We start from the raw sequence: 17627 nt of genomic DNA, 5'->3' as shown, positions 1-17627 counted from the left end.
CAAGATGAAGTTTTATACTTACCCATATGATTAAAAAAAATCTAAGTAAGTTGAAAGTACTAGAAAAATTATAAATCAAACAGGCAATTCAAGCATAACAAGAGCTTAAAAATTAAAATGTACATAAAATTAAAATGCTTAATTATAAATTACTCTTGCCTGTTCAGTAAATTCAACTTCCCCAGTAATATTCTGTTAGTTTATTCTGAATTACAAATATAAATGACATTATATCTCAACTTTAAAAGATGAATATAAAAGACTTTCTACATATTTCATTAATAACACTGAAAAATTATGCTGAAGATTTTTTGAAAAATTATGTATCAGGTTTAATAGTGAGCCAAACCATAACACCAGTAAATAGAATAATAAACTCATGCATGAAATTTCTCCTCTGAATCTAGTGCTCTGATTACTTTAGACCAGCATCTAATTACTTTCATTCACCATAAAACCAAAATACAATTAATAATCTAGACTGTTTTTGATGTGTTATTTTCAAATCACTTCAAAATAACTGATTAAATAAAGCCCTATTTTATGCTCTTACCAATTCCTAAAAGAAAACTAGTTCTAAAGCTCAAAATACTTCATGGTCCTCAATAACTGCTAACTTCATTTTCCAGTTAAAATACATTTCTAGGATTTTTGAGTTTCATAGCATTATGTTTCATGACAGGAACTGAGAACACTTACATTTTCCATTTAAAATAAAATAGATTACAAACAACAAATAAAATTCCATCCTCAATCTTCTGTGTAACAAATTAGCACACATAAAAATAAACTAACAAAAATCCTTTCTATATTTAAACATTATAATTCCGGCAATAACTTTAAGGATTCTATGACTGAATAAAAGGCAGAGACTGAAAACTGTGATGATCACACATTAACCGGAATGTTGATATTTAGAGGGCAACCTAAACCATAAACCCTAATTTTAAATTCTAAACTTAACCTCTTAAAGAATTTGTCCTGTAGCTCTGCAGTGGGTTATTATTATTATTTTAAAATCTTATAGACTTTTACCTACGGTGTGTTTCTCAATATAATAGAAATAAAATAGAGCTGAGTAAAAGGAAAGTATTTTGAGAGGAAGGAATTTATATGAACTAAATGAATTTGTAACAAAATTTTTAAAAGATGTACATTTTTCTCCTATTCAAGCCGACAGAAAAAGCTTGTCAGTTGAAACTAAATCAGACTAATACCAAAATGTGCACATCTTAATTAAAGCAGCAATTGAGAACAGATTTTCATTACTCTCAGAACTCATGAAGAAAAAGAACTTTAAAAAGTATCTGAGTAAACTTTGTCTTTTGTTATAAGCACATTTCACCATAAACAGCAAGTTTGAATATTTTCAGGATTTAGGTTCTACTGACTGCTAAATCCTAATTAATTTTTGATGAAATTATCTTGAAGTTTGATGAAGTTTCATGTAAAATGTCTATTAACACATGCTTTAAAAATATGGACATGTTTTTAATTACTCACACAATGAAAACAAAATTGAAGCTATTAAATTTCTAAATGCTGGTAGCTCTTGAAAAATAGTTTAAAAAGCATCCTTACGGCTTTAAAATGAAAAACTATGAAAGTATATTAAAGAATAGACTTAGATAAAAGAATCAAAAAATTAAGTTGGATAAAAGCAATACTAGATAGTACAAAAATAAGATCTAAACAGTATATTTTCTTTTTTTTTAATTGAGGTATAACTAATACAATGTAACAATATATTAGTTTTGAGTGTACAACACAATGATTTGATATTTGTATCGATTACAAAATGAGCACTACAGTAAGTCTAGTTAACAGCCGAAAACACTACATTTTCTGTTTCTGTAAGGGGATCACCAAAAAAGAACCATTAGGAATATAAACACCACCTTACTTATGCGGCCGCATGGATGGTACAAAACTCTGCCCAGAGCTAGAAAGTAAGCAAGAAAAAGTCTCCTAGTGGCCAGAGATGGCAAAAATTAATGTGCTTAAAAAATATAACTTCTACACTATGCAAATTGCTTATTCCTTCTTCTTCTGCATAAATTCTAAAAAGCCTGAACCACCCTAGCTCTAGCCCCAGTCTACAGCTTATTAGAAGCAAAAAACTGGAGAAACTAAGGCACTTACACAGATTGTCACACCAACACCAGCAAGAAGTAACAATTAACAGGGGAAATCAAAAATAAAAATAGCAATCAGGAACTCAAAAAGCTGTAAATAGGCCTATATATGCCAACACTTTCTGAGGCATATTATACCACAATATAATAATTTATAAATGATGTTAAATTATATTTAAAGCACTTACAAATAACAAAGGAAGCCAATATATTTTTCAAGTTTCCCCCAAAAATAAGTAAATAGGAAAAAACCCTTTGAATTATAGAAACTTTACTTTTCTGAGATCCGTGTGAATCATTGTTCCTTGGAGAATTTTATAATTATTTTTATGTTATTGATTATAAAAATCACGTCAAATCTGCTTAGCAGCCTTCCAGCAAAAGCTTGTAAACTCGGTGGTAAATTACTAGGTCACAATGATGATGCGTGGTAGAATACCCAAGTTCCTCTGGGACTGAAAAGTGCATGCTCTTTCTATTATGCCACACCAAAATTCATCAAAAATTTTAATTGGTATAATTCATCTTTATAAGCTGCAACCAAATTTTAAAACTATAATTTACTAAATTCCACCATGAAAAGCATTTACTAGTGGCAATCTTCATTTCCCAAAGTGTATTCCCAGAAACACTACACCCAGAGTGTAACAGGTATTGTTGGCTGTAGGAGAGAGAAGGGGTTGTATCACTATGTTTAGAAACTGTTGGTTTCTTTCATTAATATATTTTTCAGGATCTTTACTGGACTTTGTCTTTGGCACTTTGACTCCAAGTCAAGGACTAAGGAACCCCTTCTCCATGGACACTCTACAGGTATGAGCATTACTAGGAACAGACTTAGGAAATCCTGCTACAATCCCTGATCACTAGGTTCTCACAATCTAAGTCAGTACTGATACGCAGAAACTTAAAATATACTGAAAAAAAAATCCAAGAAAAACTTTGATTAAGTGGAGTGCAACAAATTAGAATCTTTATGACCCTTTTTACTCCATCTTCTCTTCAACTTTCAGATGAAAAATTGGTGGGGGGTGGGAAGGATGGCATATTAAGAAGATCCTCCCAACTTTTTATTTGGAAAAGCTTCAAAGCTACAAAAAAAGTTACAAGAGTAATAAATAAGCAGCCATATGTCTTTTCCAATGAATATCAAATATGCTAACTTCTATATTCTCAAACTCTCTCTCCATAAACACATACACACACAAATATACACTCTTTATTTTTTCTACACCATTTAAAAGTAAGTTGTATATCTCATGATACTTCACACCTAAATTCATCAGCTGGAATCTTCTAAGACCAAAGATATTTTTCTATATAACCATGATTTTATATAACATAATGCAATGATATCATCTGTATCAGTTAACAACTGGTGCATAACAAAACATTTTCAAAATTTAATGGCTTAAAACAGCAGGCATATATTACTGCTTATGCATCTACGAGTCAGTCAGGGTCATGGTTCTGCCCTAGTTGAGTCAACTCATGTGTCTGTGGTCAGTTCTGCTGATCTAGGTTGGGGTCTCTCACAAATCTGGGAGTTGGCTGACTGTAAGCTGGTCTAGAATAGCCTCAGCTGAGACAACTGGTGGAGACAATCTCCTCCACCAGATTTTTCACCCTCCAGTACAGCAGCCGGAGCCTGATCAGACAGCAATGCCATGGTTCAAGAGAGCAGAAGCATACAAGAACCCTTAAGAAGCCTATGCTCAGAGATGGCACACTATTATTTTTGCCATCTTCTGGTGGCCAGCCCAGATTCATGATGTAAGGAAATAATCTCTACCTATTAATGGGGGTAGCTGCAAAGTCACATTACAAAAGGCATGGACACAAGGAAAGATGAAGAACTGTGGCCATTTTTGTAATCCATCATATCACCTAATATTCAAATTCCTCAACTGTCCACAAAACTGTCTCTTTATTGTTGTTTTAGATTATTCCTTTCTTTCTACCTCCCTTCCTTTCTCCTTCATTCTTTCTTTCCTATTGCAGAATTCTAGCCCTCAAAGACTCACTTAGTACTTGGGAATCATTTTTCACAAATGCTTACAAATGTGTCTTGTGGCTATTTTGTGATATCTACCAAAAGTCTTCCTCTTTTACTTGAGTCTAGACCCATTTTCTCTTGCCCATTTTATTTTATTTTTTTTTTAATAACTAGGCGCTCTGCCATTTCCTACCTATTCTTCTATACTTCTTCTCTCCCCTGACTGTGGAAAGGGACATTACTCTGTGAAGTTTTGTCATCTCTTATTTTTGTTTTGTTTCTTACCTAATCCTGCCTGTTTTTCTGCAGTAACACACTGTGAAATGTTTGTGCGTTTCATTATTTTCCTCATCATTAACTGCATGTAGAAGCAGAAGCAGTCACAACAAATCTGAACAAATTCCTCTGTGATACAAACTCCTGGGTAAGCAATGGAAGACCTGAAAGGTGTATAACGAAAAACATCTGATTCACTCACCAGTATGTATACACAGAGCTCTGTACTAAGCTGTAATTTGATTAGTACAAATTTTCTGTACTAAGGACTTGGATTACACTTGTATCATCTGTACTCTCACTCAGTACACTACTATAGTTCAAATTATAAGATGCTCCATATCACATCATATAAATTTACAAATAGAAATGACTTCCTCTGGATAGCATTTTTATCTTCATTACCATCTGGTTTTCATTAACATTAACTTCCAAGCATAATGTAGTAAAAAAGTATGTAAAAAAAGTATGTAGTAAAAAAAAAGTATTAGAGCAGATTTTATCGAAAGGCCCCCACTGAACTAATTCCTAAATGACAGGAATATTTCTTAACCCAGGATGAATTTCATAGTATCAGACCTAAGAATTCTGACGATGCCTTATCAGATGCCAGTTGTTCCTAACAATCCATGTAGTTTTCCAGTATGAAGGAAAGTAACCAATATACCATGGATATTCATTTTTTTCCTAAAACGTATTTAGAATATTTTATAATGTCACATGATAAAACAGTCATTTCACAATTACACTAGGGTATAATAAAAAGTATCACCAATTCTACTTTATTTATAGTGTTAACCCAGAGTTTCTCCAATAACAAAATTAAAATCTTTTAACCCTAATGTCTTAGGGTAAAAAACAAAAATATGATTCTTGATCCTAATTGCCTATTTTAAACAATGGAAGCTTTTGATCTCAAAAGATAATATACACACTACCTTGAGCTACTAGAGTAGATAGCTGGTAACTGTTCTTAAATATTGACACCTCAATTCAAGGCACATTCTTGCTTTTACAGAAAAACACTTCTAAGTACATTTACTCAAACTGATCCACATCAAGAAATATTTGAGGCCCCAAGATCCCATTTCTATGCTCCTTTACATCTCCTCCCCACTTCCTCTGTTCATATGTCCAGGTCCACTCACCTTCCTTTATGAGCAAACTCAGTCCAGATGCAATATTAGTACACTGAACCTTGTATCATGGATAGTTTCATGAAAAAATTTTTATCAAAGTATTATCTTTTAAATTGCTCATTTACTTCTAAAATGTCTTCTAACTTTATTAAATACATTTTCTCAGAAAAAAAATCTGAGAAATTGAAGTCAGAAATAAAACAAACCTTGTAAAAATAATATTGATATTAGAAGCCTAGGTATGGACTTTAATTCACATTGTTGGATAACCTTAGAGGTTCCATGAGATTTTTATGTACAGCCATGTTTATGAACTTGGACATGGGTGCTGGACAACAGAAAAAGAGGAAAAGCTGCTGTACTTTAAGAAGCCAACATAAGCTTGGTTCCATAACCAAATAAAAACAACACACACACACAAAATTCTTTTACTTAATATAAAATTAAAATTGTACATAAAATACAAGTTTCCTAAATAGAGCAATATATTTTTAAATAAAAAAACAAGGTGATCACAAATGATTTACTATAAGAAAGCAGGGATGGTTTAACATTCTGTAATGTATTAATGTACTTCTCTATAAAAATGGACAGCAAAAAAAGGGCAAGATTATACCAAATACTCCACAAAAGCATCTGACAAAGTTCAACAGCTATGATAAAATTAGAAATAGAATAAAAATTCTTTAACTTAATAAAGTTATATACCAAATCCATCATACTGTTTTTCAAAAAATCTTAAAATAAGAGGTATTTAACCTAGCACACTGTTTTCCTTGTTTAGTTTTTGCTTAGGAATGTGGGGCAGGGGGCTGGGGAGGCCATACCAACCTCCAAGTTGGTAAGAGAAATGGAGGAAAATTCTCAGGCGTAAATATAATTTACCCCTGGCTGTGTCAGGCCATCCTCCAGTATAGCCAAAATGGCTCCACATCTCAAAAATCAATTAGTATTATCCAGGAGGTGTAAAAATCTACTCCTAACAACAGTGGACCTTTCACGAGCATCATCACAGTCAGATAATGTAGTACCATCATCACTGGTGTGTCCTACCAGAGACTCCAAGGTAAAGGGAAATTGTCCTGTCAATGGGGAACAGTACTGCAGAGTGTTCTTAAGGAAGTGAGTTTTTGTAACCTTTCCTTACACAGAAGGGATTTGTATCTTGTATGTGCATCTATGAATCAATCGCCATAATCTTTGTGACCACCACTCACAAAGTACCTAACGCAGTGGGTTCACATCTTGGTTCAGACACTTGGAATCATGTGTCCTTGGGAAAGTCAAAACTGGTTTCTTCATTTGAAATACATAATAACATTACTACCTACTCCATTGCTCAAGGAAAACATAGGATAAAGTGCTTATTTAGCACATGTAAAGTTTACTGCAAAGTGTTCAATAAGTGTTAGATATTATCTCAATGTTATCTTGTTGGAAAATTTTAACAGTCTCTAAAGAGGTATTAAATCATTCCTACTGATTTTGACTTTTCAATAATATATGGTACAGATTTATTTAGTACTCTTCAATGGCTTGCCTTGTAATTACATTAAAATCCTAGCCAACTATACCTTAGCCTTCAACATCTTGTATGATCACTGTGTGATCTAGTCTCTGCCTTCCTCCCCAAATTCAATTACTATCATTCCCACCTTTCCTACCAACCTACAAACTGTCAGTAAAATTGGATTTTCTGTCCCCTAAATATTCTACATTACATTCACTTCTTAAGGTCTTGAATATGCTATTTTGGCCTGGAAAGCTTTTTTCCCTGAGGATGCCTCACATGCATGGTGTTAAGTCTCAATTAAAAGGTCACCTCTTCAGAGGTTTTCTCTGACTACTCTACATACAGTAGACTCTTCTATTCTCCATCCTTTTGTTTTACTTTACTTTATTCTTAATACTTATTACTACATAAAACTATATTAATTTATTAGTGTATCTGTACCTTGTCCATCTCCCAGCACTCACCTCCACTTGAATGTAAGCCCTCACGAAGGCAGAGACTTAGATCACACAGTATACCTGGCACACAGAGCACATATATATTTGTTGATTGAATTAGGCATCTGGACTGATCTCCTATAGCTTAGCCCACTGCTACTTACTACTCAGAGTCAAAAGCCAAGAAAAAGTCAATCAAACTGCAAACCACCTGAGTTTATTAATGGTAGAATTAGCTAAAAGGTGGTAAAGGATATGTATAATGGGGGGGAGGGAGGAATCTATGGTTAAAGCCCATTTATCCTCACATAGAGTTATGGACAAAGACAGCCCAATTTGTATAGTATAAAAGAAATTGGAGCACATTTTCAAATGTATAACATACCAGTAAGTCAGTGATTTGGACAGGGAACTAAAGAATTGCTCTTTTAAGGAATTAGATAAACTACATTTTATACCCAGTAAAATAATGTCATGCCTTAATACTTTACCCAAACTATTTAGAGGATTAACAAAGTTAAATAGGTTTCTTTATATCCTTTTCAAAATGATTTAAATGTTTATTGTGGATCACTGACCTCAGAATATATAACAAAGTTTCTTAAACTTATTTGATCGTGGAATATCTTTCTTCAGACTACTAATTTACATATCCTGGAAATCAATTTGGGAAAAGCTTCTGTAGACCTCATAAAAGTTACTGTGTTAGCGACTATTAGAGCCCACCATTCAGCCTGATCTTTAAGAGTTCTGAGAACAAAAATTTTCCTGTTTTTCCAATTGCTTTTATTCAGCTTAAGTTTTCAACCAGAGTAGCCTGGATCCTCTGTGCTTTTTGTTATTTTCTTCCAACATTAATATCAATTATGTATTTTCTTACCTAACTATACTGCATGAAGTCTCTAAATAGCTGTAGGCATCTCTGTCTTGTTTCCTATTTAAATGCAAGTAGCTTTAGTATTCCTATATATAATAAAATATTTACTTTAAATTTTTCTAAATGGTTTTTATCAGGTTTCAATAAGTTCTTCCTATTCCTAGAAGTTTTACTAGGAAAGACTAATAAATTGTCAAATGTCAATTTTATTATATAATAAAATCATATGATTCTTTCACCTTTCATTTTTTTAAACATTTTTTTATTGAGTTATAGTCATTTTACAATGTTGTGTCAAATTCCAGTGTAGAGCACAATTTTTCAGTTATACATGAACATACACATATTCATTGTCACATTTTTTTTTGCTGTTAGCTCACCTTTCATTTTTTAAATATCAAATTATATTGAAAATTTCTTAATGGTAAAATTTTCTAATTGTAAAATATCCTTGCATTCCTAGAATAAACCTTACTTGACCATGGGATACTATTAATTTAGATTAGCTGCTAAAATTGGCTTCCTAATGCTGAAGTAAGGAATGTGACTTTAAACATACATAATTTAAGTATTTGGAAAGCTAATAAGACAAAGATAAAAACAAAACTACATAGTTACATTTATCAGGAATTTTAATCAAATGCATTATCCCATTTCAATCATATTCTGTATATTCCCAATTTTTAGTTCCTTTTAGATCAAGTTATTTTTAAAATTGCACTATAGATTTAAAATTATGTCTTTTGTCTGTTATTCTACAGATTAATTCTAGAAAACGTAAAATATCAAATGTGAACAGTAATTTTGAAAGTTAATGAGGCAGATTATAACTATCAGAAAGCAAAAAAATAGAAAACAAAATAATCTAAAAACAAAGATGTTCTTTTTATCTAAAATATAAGTGTTTCACCTAAATAACACCATCTATAGTTTAATTTATAAGATTTTTCATTATAATTTTCTCTGTAATATTACAAATAGCTCATTCTTATGAACTCTTAATACTAAAAATAAATCTTACTAAAGAGAGATATTTGGTAAGAAGAAAGAAGTCTTCCCCCTGGAAGATATTATAATTTTAAAGCAAAAATGGATAGAACTTGATAGATCTACAGTAATAGTAGGAGACTTCAACATACCCTTCAGCAGCTGATAGACTAAGTAGACATAAAATCACTTAGAGTATCTGAACAATACAATGAACCAATTGACATAATTGACAAAAATATATAGAATATTTACCTAACATCATTAGAATACACATTCTTTTAAAATGCACATACAACATTTACCAAAGTTGATAAGCTGGGTTATAAAGCAAGCTTCAATAAATTTCAAAAAAAAAATCATACAATGTAACAACATAGGAAAAAGCTGCTCAAATATTCCCTATAATATCCTTAATCCTAAACCAAAAAACACAGTGCAAAAGAATCTTAATAACGATTTAATCAATTGTTTCAGTTATTACTTCAAAAAAACAATCATTTAAGCATCAAACATATATAAGCTACTAGATTTAGATGGAAATCAGCCTTTACTATAAAAAGTAACAAATTATTGGTCACAACGTTAAAGTCATTTGGGTCCATTTAATAGCATCAGTTTGATCCATTGTGCTCCCTAGCAAACTCTAGTGGAATTTATATCAACTCTCATTTTTATAGTTTCCATAAGTAAACCTTATACTGTCAGTTAAAGTCAAAGTAAAGTTAAGAACAAGAATATATAAACATCAGGATTCCTAACATTCTAACTCCTACTTTACTGGCAAGATGGCACAATACAGATGTTAAAGAAAATACAGAAATATAGAAATGTATAAGATGAATTATCAACAATACTCACGCGTCATTTGAGCAAGTCATAAATTCTCCCTTTATTTTGGGATGCCATGAGCCAGTATGAAGCATTGCTGTGTGACCCTTAAAAAACAAACAAATAAAGAAAAATATCTTTTAAGAATGTAAAAATAAACAACCAGAGGCTGATATATTATGCTTAAAAGTAAAACTTTTTAGTCCTCCCCAATGCACACTATTTTAATTACAAACTGATAATATTTTATCCCAGTTTTATTTCATAATATGATTTATTTCTTTTTGTTTATTTTAATTTTAATTCACTGTGTAATCCCTCCTTTTTAGTCCTCCCCAATGCACACTATTTTAATTACAAACTGGTAATATTTTATCCCAGTTTTATTTCATAATATGCTTTATTTCCTTTTGTTTATTTTAATTTTAATTCACTGTATAATCCCTCCTGCCTAGGAATTAGCGCAGTGCTTACATATAACAGATGCTTAATAAGGAAGGAAAGAGAAGGGGAAATGATAGCCTCTCATTAAAAAACAAATAAAAAGAAAAACCAAAACAAGAGAGACAATGGAAAAAGTTAGTGGAAAAGTATTAAGAAACACAGAAAGTATTTACAAATAATTAAGGCAAAAACAAGAGGATGAGGGAAAAAAACCCACTTCTTTAAAATATGTCAACAATCTTTTTTTCTACAACACATCTGTAAGAATATGCGAGAAAAGAAGAAACATTGTATTGAAAAATAGAATAATAAAAATTAAAAATTCACTGGAGGGGCCCAATAGAAGAATGGATATGTTGGAGGAAAGAGTCAGTGAACCTGAAGACAGATCAAAAGAAATAATTCAATCTAAACAACAGGAAGAAAAAAGAATAAGGGAAAAATGAGCAGAATCACAAACACCTACGAGACAATATCAAAAGATTTAGTATTCATGTTATATAAGACTCGGGAGGAAAGAGAGAGGTACAGAAATGTATTTGATTAAATAATTGCTAAAAACTTCCCAAATGTGGTGAAAAATGTAAATTCACAGACTTAAGAAACTCAGTGAATGTCAAACAAAATGAACTAAAAACAAAACACTAAATTAATGGAAGCCAGAAGACAGTGGGAAAACATTTTTAAAGTACAGTGGGAAAACATTTTTAAAGTACTTAGAGAAAAATATTGCCAAGTTAAATGTACATAAAATGTACTTTGGAACTAAAGGCGAAATAAAGACATTCTCAGATGAAAGGAAACTAAGAGAATTTGTTACCAATAGACCTGCTTTAGAAGAAATGGTACAGAAATTTTAAAACTGCTCATATAATTCATATGGAAATTCAAAGAATTACAAAAAATGTTAAGATTTATCATTTCAATAATATCATTTTATTATTAAAACTTATTATTTTATTATTTCAAGAAATACTAATTCAAAAATAATCATGTAAAGAAACAACAAAGTGGGAGGATTCATACTTCCCAATTTCAAAATTAACTACACATTAATGTTACTAGCAGATTTATTCATAAAACTTTGTGGTCAAAGATGTTTTGCCAATAGGACAGATATGCAGTGAAAGAGAAAGAAGGAAGAAGGTGTTTCAAGGAGAGAATAAACAACTGTGTCAAATACTGCTGAGGGTTACAAATTTATGAGAACTGAGGACAGACCATGAGATGTGGATGGCACGGTAACAGGGTGCCATGAACAGAGAGGTGAGTTAGGTACCCCTTAGTTCTATGCACCTAAGGCACAAAGAGATTGTAATTAAACTGACTGACTCATAGATTAAAATCCATAGGATTGCCAGGGATCCCATTAAACTCTTTCCAAAACGGAAATGTTACTCTTTGCTTATTTAAGAAGAAAAGAATTTCTAATGCCAAGCAGTAAATAGGTATCTGATCTAGTTTCACCCCATTAAATACATCTGCCTCTGGCTCAGAAAAACAGCTCATGATTTTCAACAAAAGGAACACCTCAATAACGCCAAGACATGCCCTGCCTTCAGAGACTTAGATCCTAAACTGCCTTGGATTCCTCAATCTTGCACACTACTCTCTACTCTCATTTCTCCCTCTGCTTAACTCAGCTCCACCTCCACCTCCACTGTCATCTCTATTCCCTTAATCTGCTTATCTCCCAGTCAGCTCCCACCCTCCTCTCCCACTCCCAGACTCAAGGATTCACCCATTCTCAGCACAGAGTGTGCTGCTCAGTCCAGTCCTTAGAACGGGACTCCCTGTGCTTTGTCCTAACAGCAATCCCAAAACTGACCCAGCCCATGAAGGTCTTGAGGGCGGGCTCCAGAAAACAAGTCTTTTACAGATATTTGTTTATTAGAGTTGAAATAGCATCTCAAAATATAAAGGATGTTTCTAAGAAGACCAAAAGAAGATGATCCCTATTACAGAGGACATTAAGATAAAATGTGGTCACCTTAGTTGTAGAGTATACAGAATATAAAGATAAATAGTAGGTTAAACTGAAGAAATCTGAAAGACTATGAATGTTGTTTCTTGTTTGTAAAGACAGGAGCATGACAAAGGCAATGGGAACGTTAAGTACCCTGTGTTAAAACAGTGACCAAAATTAGTCATAACAAAAATGAAGTTCAACTAAGGATTCTTACATGAATCTAAACAGATTCAGTACCATGGCTAACACTAGTGGAAAAAGTTTTAAAGTGACACCTATTAAAGGACAGTCAGTGACTAAAATACTTTTTCATCAAATAAACTAGGTTTTCTTTCTCCTTTATCTAAACATAGGCACTCCTTGGCGGGGGGGGGGGGGGGCGGGCGGGTGGAATCCCTTCCTCTATTTAGCAGAATTAACTGGTAAGAGCCTAGTAGAAAGAATTAAGCATCTATTTGTTTCTCATAATATGCTAAACTGTGCATAAAGAGAGGATATTATCAAACCATGACTAACATCTGCTTCCTCTAACGCACATGCACACGCACAGAGGTGCTGATCCATACCTATTGGCCATACGTTTGTGGCAGCCTCATGACAAAAGCTGTAAAACAGCTGCCCCACTGCAGTGCCATGTGTAGTCACTGAATGAGGTGAGGCTGTGTGATCCACAAAATCAAAGTCTTTGGCCTGGTGAGCTAGCTAACAGAAGCAACTCCTATGAGAAATGAAATGCATCAGGGAACATACTGTGAGTTTTAATCCATAAGTTCTTCTTAGCCAGAGTTCACTCATAGGCTTTCAGGAATCACCAAACTTCCTGAAATTATTTTGCTGGAGAAAATATTCAATAGCCTGATTTGGGGAGCTGGCAAACTTTTTCTCTAAGGGACTAGATAGTAACTACTTTAGGTTTTATGGGCCACATGGTCTTTGCAGTAACTACTCACACTCTACCACAATAAACACAAAAGCAGTCATAGACAATAGTAAACATACGCATACACAGCTGTGTTCCAGTAAAACTTTTACTTACAAAAAACAGGGTGCAGGCTGGATTTGGACCACAGGCCACAGTTTGCTGACCCCTGCTCTAATCCATCACATTCTTAGTCATTTCCTTCTATGAATCAAGGACTCTGAAGTCCAAATCTTTCTAATTCCTAAGCATTCTAAAATCCATTTGAAGACATCAAAGAGACAGATTCATTCTTCTTTATCTACTCAACTCCAATGACCTCTTCCAAGATATTTCAGCAGCCCCAACTACTGCTAACTCTGCCGTTACCACAAATGGTTCCTTTTCTGAAATTGTGAACTTTCTTTCAACATCCTAAACTTCAAGCAATCTCTCAGCATAAACCTGAGTGCCCATAAACATAAAAAGTGTCCAGAACAACGTTTATTCTGGAATAACTCCCTCTTCCCATCATTGTATTCCATTCAAATAACTCAGGCTCCCGAATAGACTCAAGAATATCATACAAATAAGCAGAATGACTGTCTGTACAAATTAAGATCTGGTAGCCCTTAATGCTCCCATGATTTTTCTAGTAATTTTTCTCTCACATCATCAATAGCTATTCTAAATCTTTCCTATCCTACATAAGGCCTCATCCCAACATCTCCCAACACAAAACTAGGAAATGACCTTGTGACCAGATGGTGACAACTTGAACTTCTTATGTAAGGCCCACCACCTATAAACATATTGCGTATGAGCCCATTCTTATTCCTCCATTCCCAGCGTAAAAATATCTTCCCTCCTTCCACTCAAAGCTCATTCCTGCTCTTATGTTTGATCTCTATCACTACCACCTCCTCAGGGACTTTCATTATTACGTATGTTTGGTTTTTGCAGAATGGTATTAGTTGTCTATTGCTGTGTAACAAATTACCACAAACTCAGGGGCTTAAAACACTTCCAGTCTATTACCTAGCAGTCTGAGACGTCCGAAGTCTGGTCACAATGTGAGTGGGTTTTCTGCTCAGGGTCTCATAGAATAAAATCAGAATGTTGGTAGGGCTACATTCCTTTCTGGAGGCTCTGAGGAAGCACTCTTTTCCAAGTTCACTCAGGTTGCTGGCAGAACCCAAGCTCCTGTGGTTGCAGGACTAAGATGACTATTTCACTGTGTCTGTCAACTGGGGGCTACACTCAGCATCAAGAAGCTGCATGACTTCCTTGTCACATGGATTCCTCCACCTTCAAAGCCAGCAAATGAGAATCTTTCTCTTGTTCAAGCTGAACTAGACAAAGCCATGCCCAAAAACCCTGTAAAGCAATCCCTTTTTTATCCATAGCTCTTGCTGAAATGGCCAAGAAATAACATTCTTAAGCTTCCTAGAGGTTACCTGGTTTGATTGAAAAAGTCTGTGAGGCACATGCTTCGTTTCTTCAAAGAGTCTTTAGTGTAACTGAATATTCTGACCTATTAATCCTTCTGAGATTTTAGCAAAAGGTTACCCAGCCACACCTGGGCTTTTTCTCTATACCACACTTTCAGGAGTAATTTCTTCACTTACACATTGCCAACTGGATAGGCTCAAAATCAGCTAAATCATCTAGTACTAGCTCCTTTTTAACAAGACTTCTCTCAATTTACCTTTTTTCTTTCATTTTCTACTATAAGTAGCAAGAAGAAACCAGGCACTGCTTTCAAACATGTTGCTCAGAAATCTCCTTAGCTATAGCATATATCCAACTTCATCACTCAGGTTCTGCTTCCATCTTCAAAGCCAGGGACAGAGAATTCCCTGGAGTCAAATCCCTCCCACACTTTGAAATCTCTTTTGCCAGGAAGACCCCAATCCCTTTTAAGGATTCACCTGATTAGGCAGGATCCACTGAGGATAATCTTCCTTTCTTAAAATCAACTGTGCCAGACAATATAACCTAATCACAGAAATGTCTTATCATACTCATGGTTCACATCCACACTCAAAGCAGGGGGCAGGGGATTTTGGCAGTAGTGCAAAGAATCTTGGGAGCCATCTCCCAATTCTGCCTATAAGAACTACGTGTGTAGCTAGATTCTGAAATTACTTTCCATAGCATTGAACAAATGAGTAAATATAGTGGTAATGCTGAAAGCCAAGTTTCTCACTGTTGGAGAAGCGAAATAGAAATATGAGCGAGGAAAGGCTGGGAAGTTGGATTAGGATTGGATATATCAGTGTGAACTCATCATTTTTTCACATGTTTTGTTTTTTGGTTGGTTGGTTTATCCCCACAGCCCCAGCTGTGTCTTCTGAAATAGTCTAGAAGCAATAACACCTCAGCAGCAATGAACATATCCAGTGCCCAGACCTTGATTTGTAAAAGAATTCCCTATTCAAAAGAGCTATGGAACACTAGAGAAACGGGTAACATTAGAACAGGAAAAGTATAAGATAAGCCAGGAACATTTTGTTGTGTCAGAATGTACGAAAGTACCCCCAAAATAATGGTGATTTATCAAAAGGATAGAAACCAGTGTTAGAGAGTTTCTATTAGATAAAAAGCTCTGGAAATATTCAGAAATTGGAAAGAAACACAATGTATTTTAAATCACTGAACTTTTTAGAACTGTAAACCATCAGTTACAACTGCTTTAAAAAAAATATATACCTAGAATTCACAGTTTACAGTATTTTACTCCTTAGGAACAGTATTTACCATTAAAAGGGCATGACTGAAATATTTAATCTCCAAATAATACGGCAAATTTTTGGAGTGTCTGGGTATCAGAATAACTACATGTTCTGTTCAAATATAAATAAAGCATTTGACAATATCCTTTTTTCCAGAATTCCTTATAAAACTTCTACTTTCCATATTAAAGTACACTTATGGAGAAATCGCCTACTAAAATGTCCAAGCATTCTGAGATCCCGAGCCTATCCTCTTTCATTTTAGCCAACTAATTATGAACTAAGTGGCACAGAATTGTTTTAATATTGAAAAGAAAAGGGTTGAAAGCAAGTGTCTAAGAGTTTAAAGTAATAGAGAAAAACACTCTGACTGGAAGTATCATACCAAAATTCTGGTTTAGAATAAATGAGTTTTAGATGACAATGTAACTACAGTTTTTAAAGCATGCTTTTAAATAGTTTAAGGGTTGATTCCTGCTTATCCTTGTCCTACTTTCCTAATCACTTAAACTTGAAGAAATAATGTCTTATTTTCCCAAATAAAATAACCAGTAAATCCCATGAACTCCAGATAAGTGATCTTCATATTTTAAATAGCAGAACCTGATTTTGAAAGGATATCTTACAGAGAACTGAACAGATAAAAATGGCAAAACTGGAACTTCTCTGGCTGAAGGAGAAGGCCGCCTACTTCTTACTCCCACCTTAAGGTCTCTCACTGCACCCCAATGCAGCTCCTGACACACTGGCACCCAACCCCAAGACAACAGAACATGTAAAATATGGCTCCAAGCAACACTTGATATAAAAGTTCTAGTGTGATCAGAAAATATGTTTTTCAGATGCTTAAAGAAAAAAAGACATAGAAACTGAAATCTTAATAGTGATTATATTTTGGTAGTATAATTATGAGTATTTGTCTTCTTTTTTCTTTTCTCAATTTTTATAGTCAACAGGAATTACTTTTAGAAACCCAATAAGCTATATTTTTTAAAGATGTAAGTATATTGTCCCTATAATGCATCGTGTTGCAGTACATACAGAAAAGGAAATTCTGTACCACTATAAGTAAACATTAAAAAAAAATACACACATACAACTAGACATCAAAAAACAAACAACCTGATTCAAAACTGGGCAAAGGATCTGAATGGATACTTTTCCAAATAGGAAATTTAGATAGCCAACAGGCACATGAAAAGATGCTCAACATCACTAATCACCAGGGAAAGGCAAATCAAAACCACAATGAGATTATCACCCGCAACCATCAGAATGGCTGTCATCAAAAAGAACACAAATAATCAATGTCGGCAAGGACGTGAAGAAAAGGAAACTCTCCTACACTATTGGTGGGAATGCAAATTGGTTCAGCCACTATAATATGGAG

The 17627-nt window shown here is 33.8% G+C and overlaps 1 protein-coding gene across 2 annotated transcripts in view; it reads right to left on the bottom strand.

The window, feature by feature from the left end:
- The window catches only part of WDR70 (WD repeat domain 70), a 234166-nt gene that overhangs the window by 135680 nt on the left and 80859 nt on the right, over nucleotides 1–17627 (bottom strand). For both annotated transcript variants that reach the window (XM_010977581.3, XM_064480161.1), the window contains exon 9: nucleotides 10222–10298. In XM_010977581.3, coding sequence (XP_010975883.1) covers nucleotides 10222–10298 — 77 coding nt within the window. The remainder of the gene's footprint in view (nucleotides 1–10221; nucleotides 10299–17627) is intronic.

The sequence above is a fragment of the Camelus dromedarius genome, chromosome 3, assembly GCF_036321535.1.
Source record: "Camelus dromedarius isolate mCamDro1 chromosome 3, mCamDro1.pat, whole genome shotgun sequence".
NCBI lineage: Eukaryota > Metazoa > Chordata > Mammalia > Artiodactyla > Camelidae > Camelus > Camelus dromedarius.
This window is presented reverse-complemented; position numbering and strand designations above follow the sequence as displayed.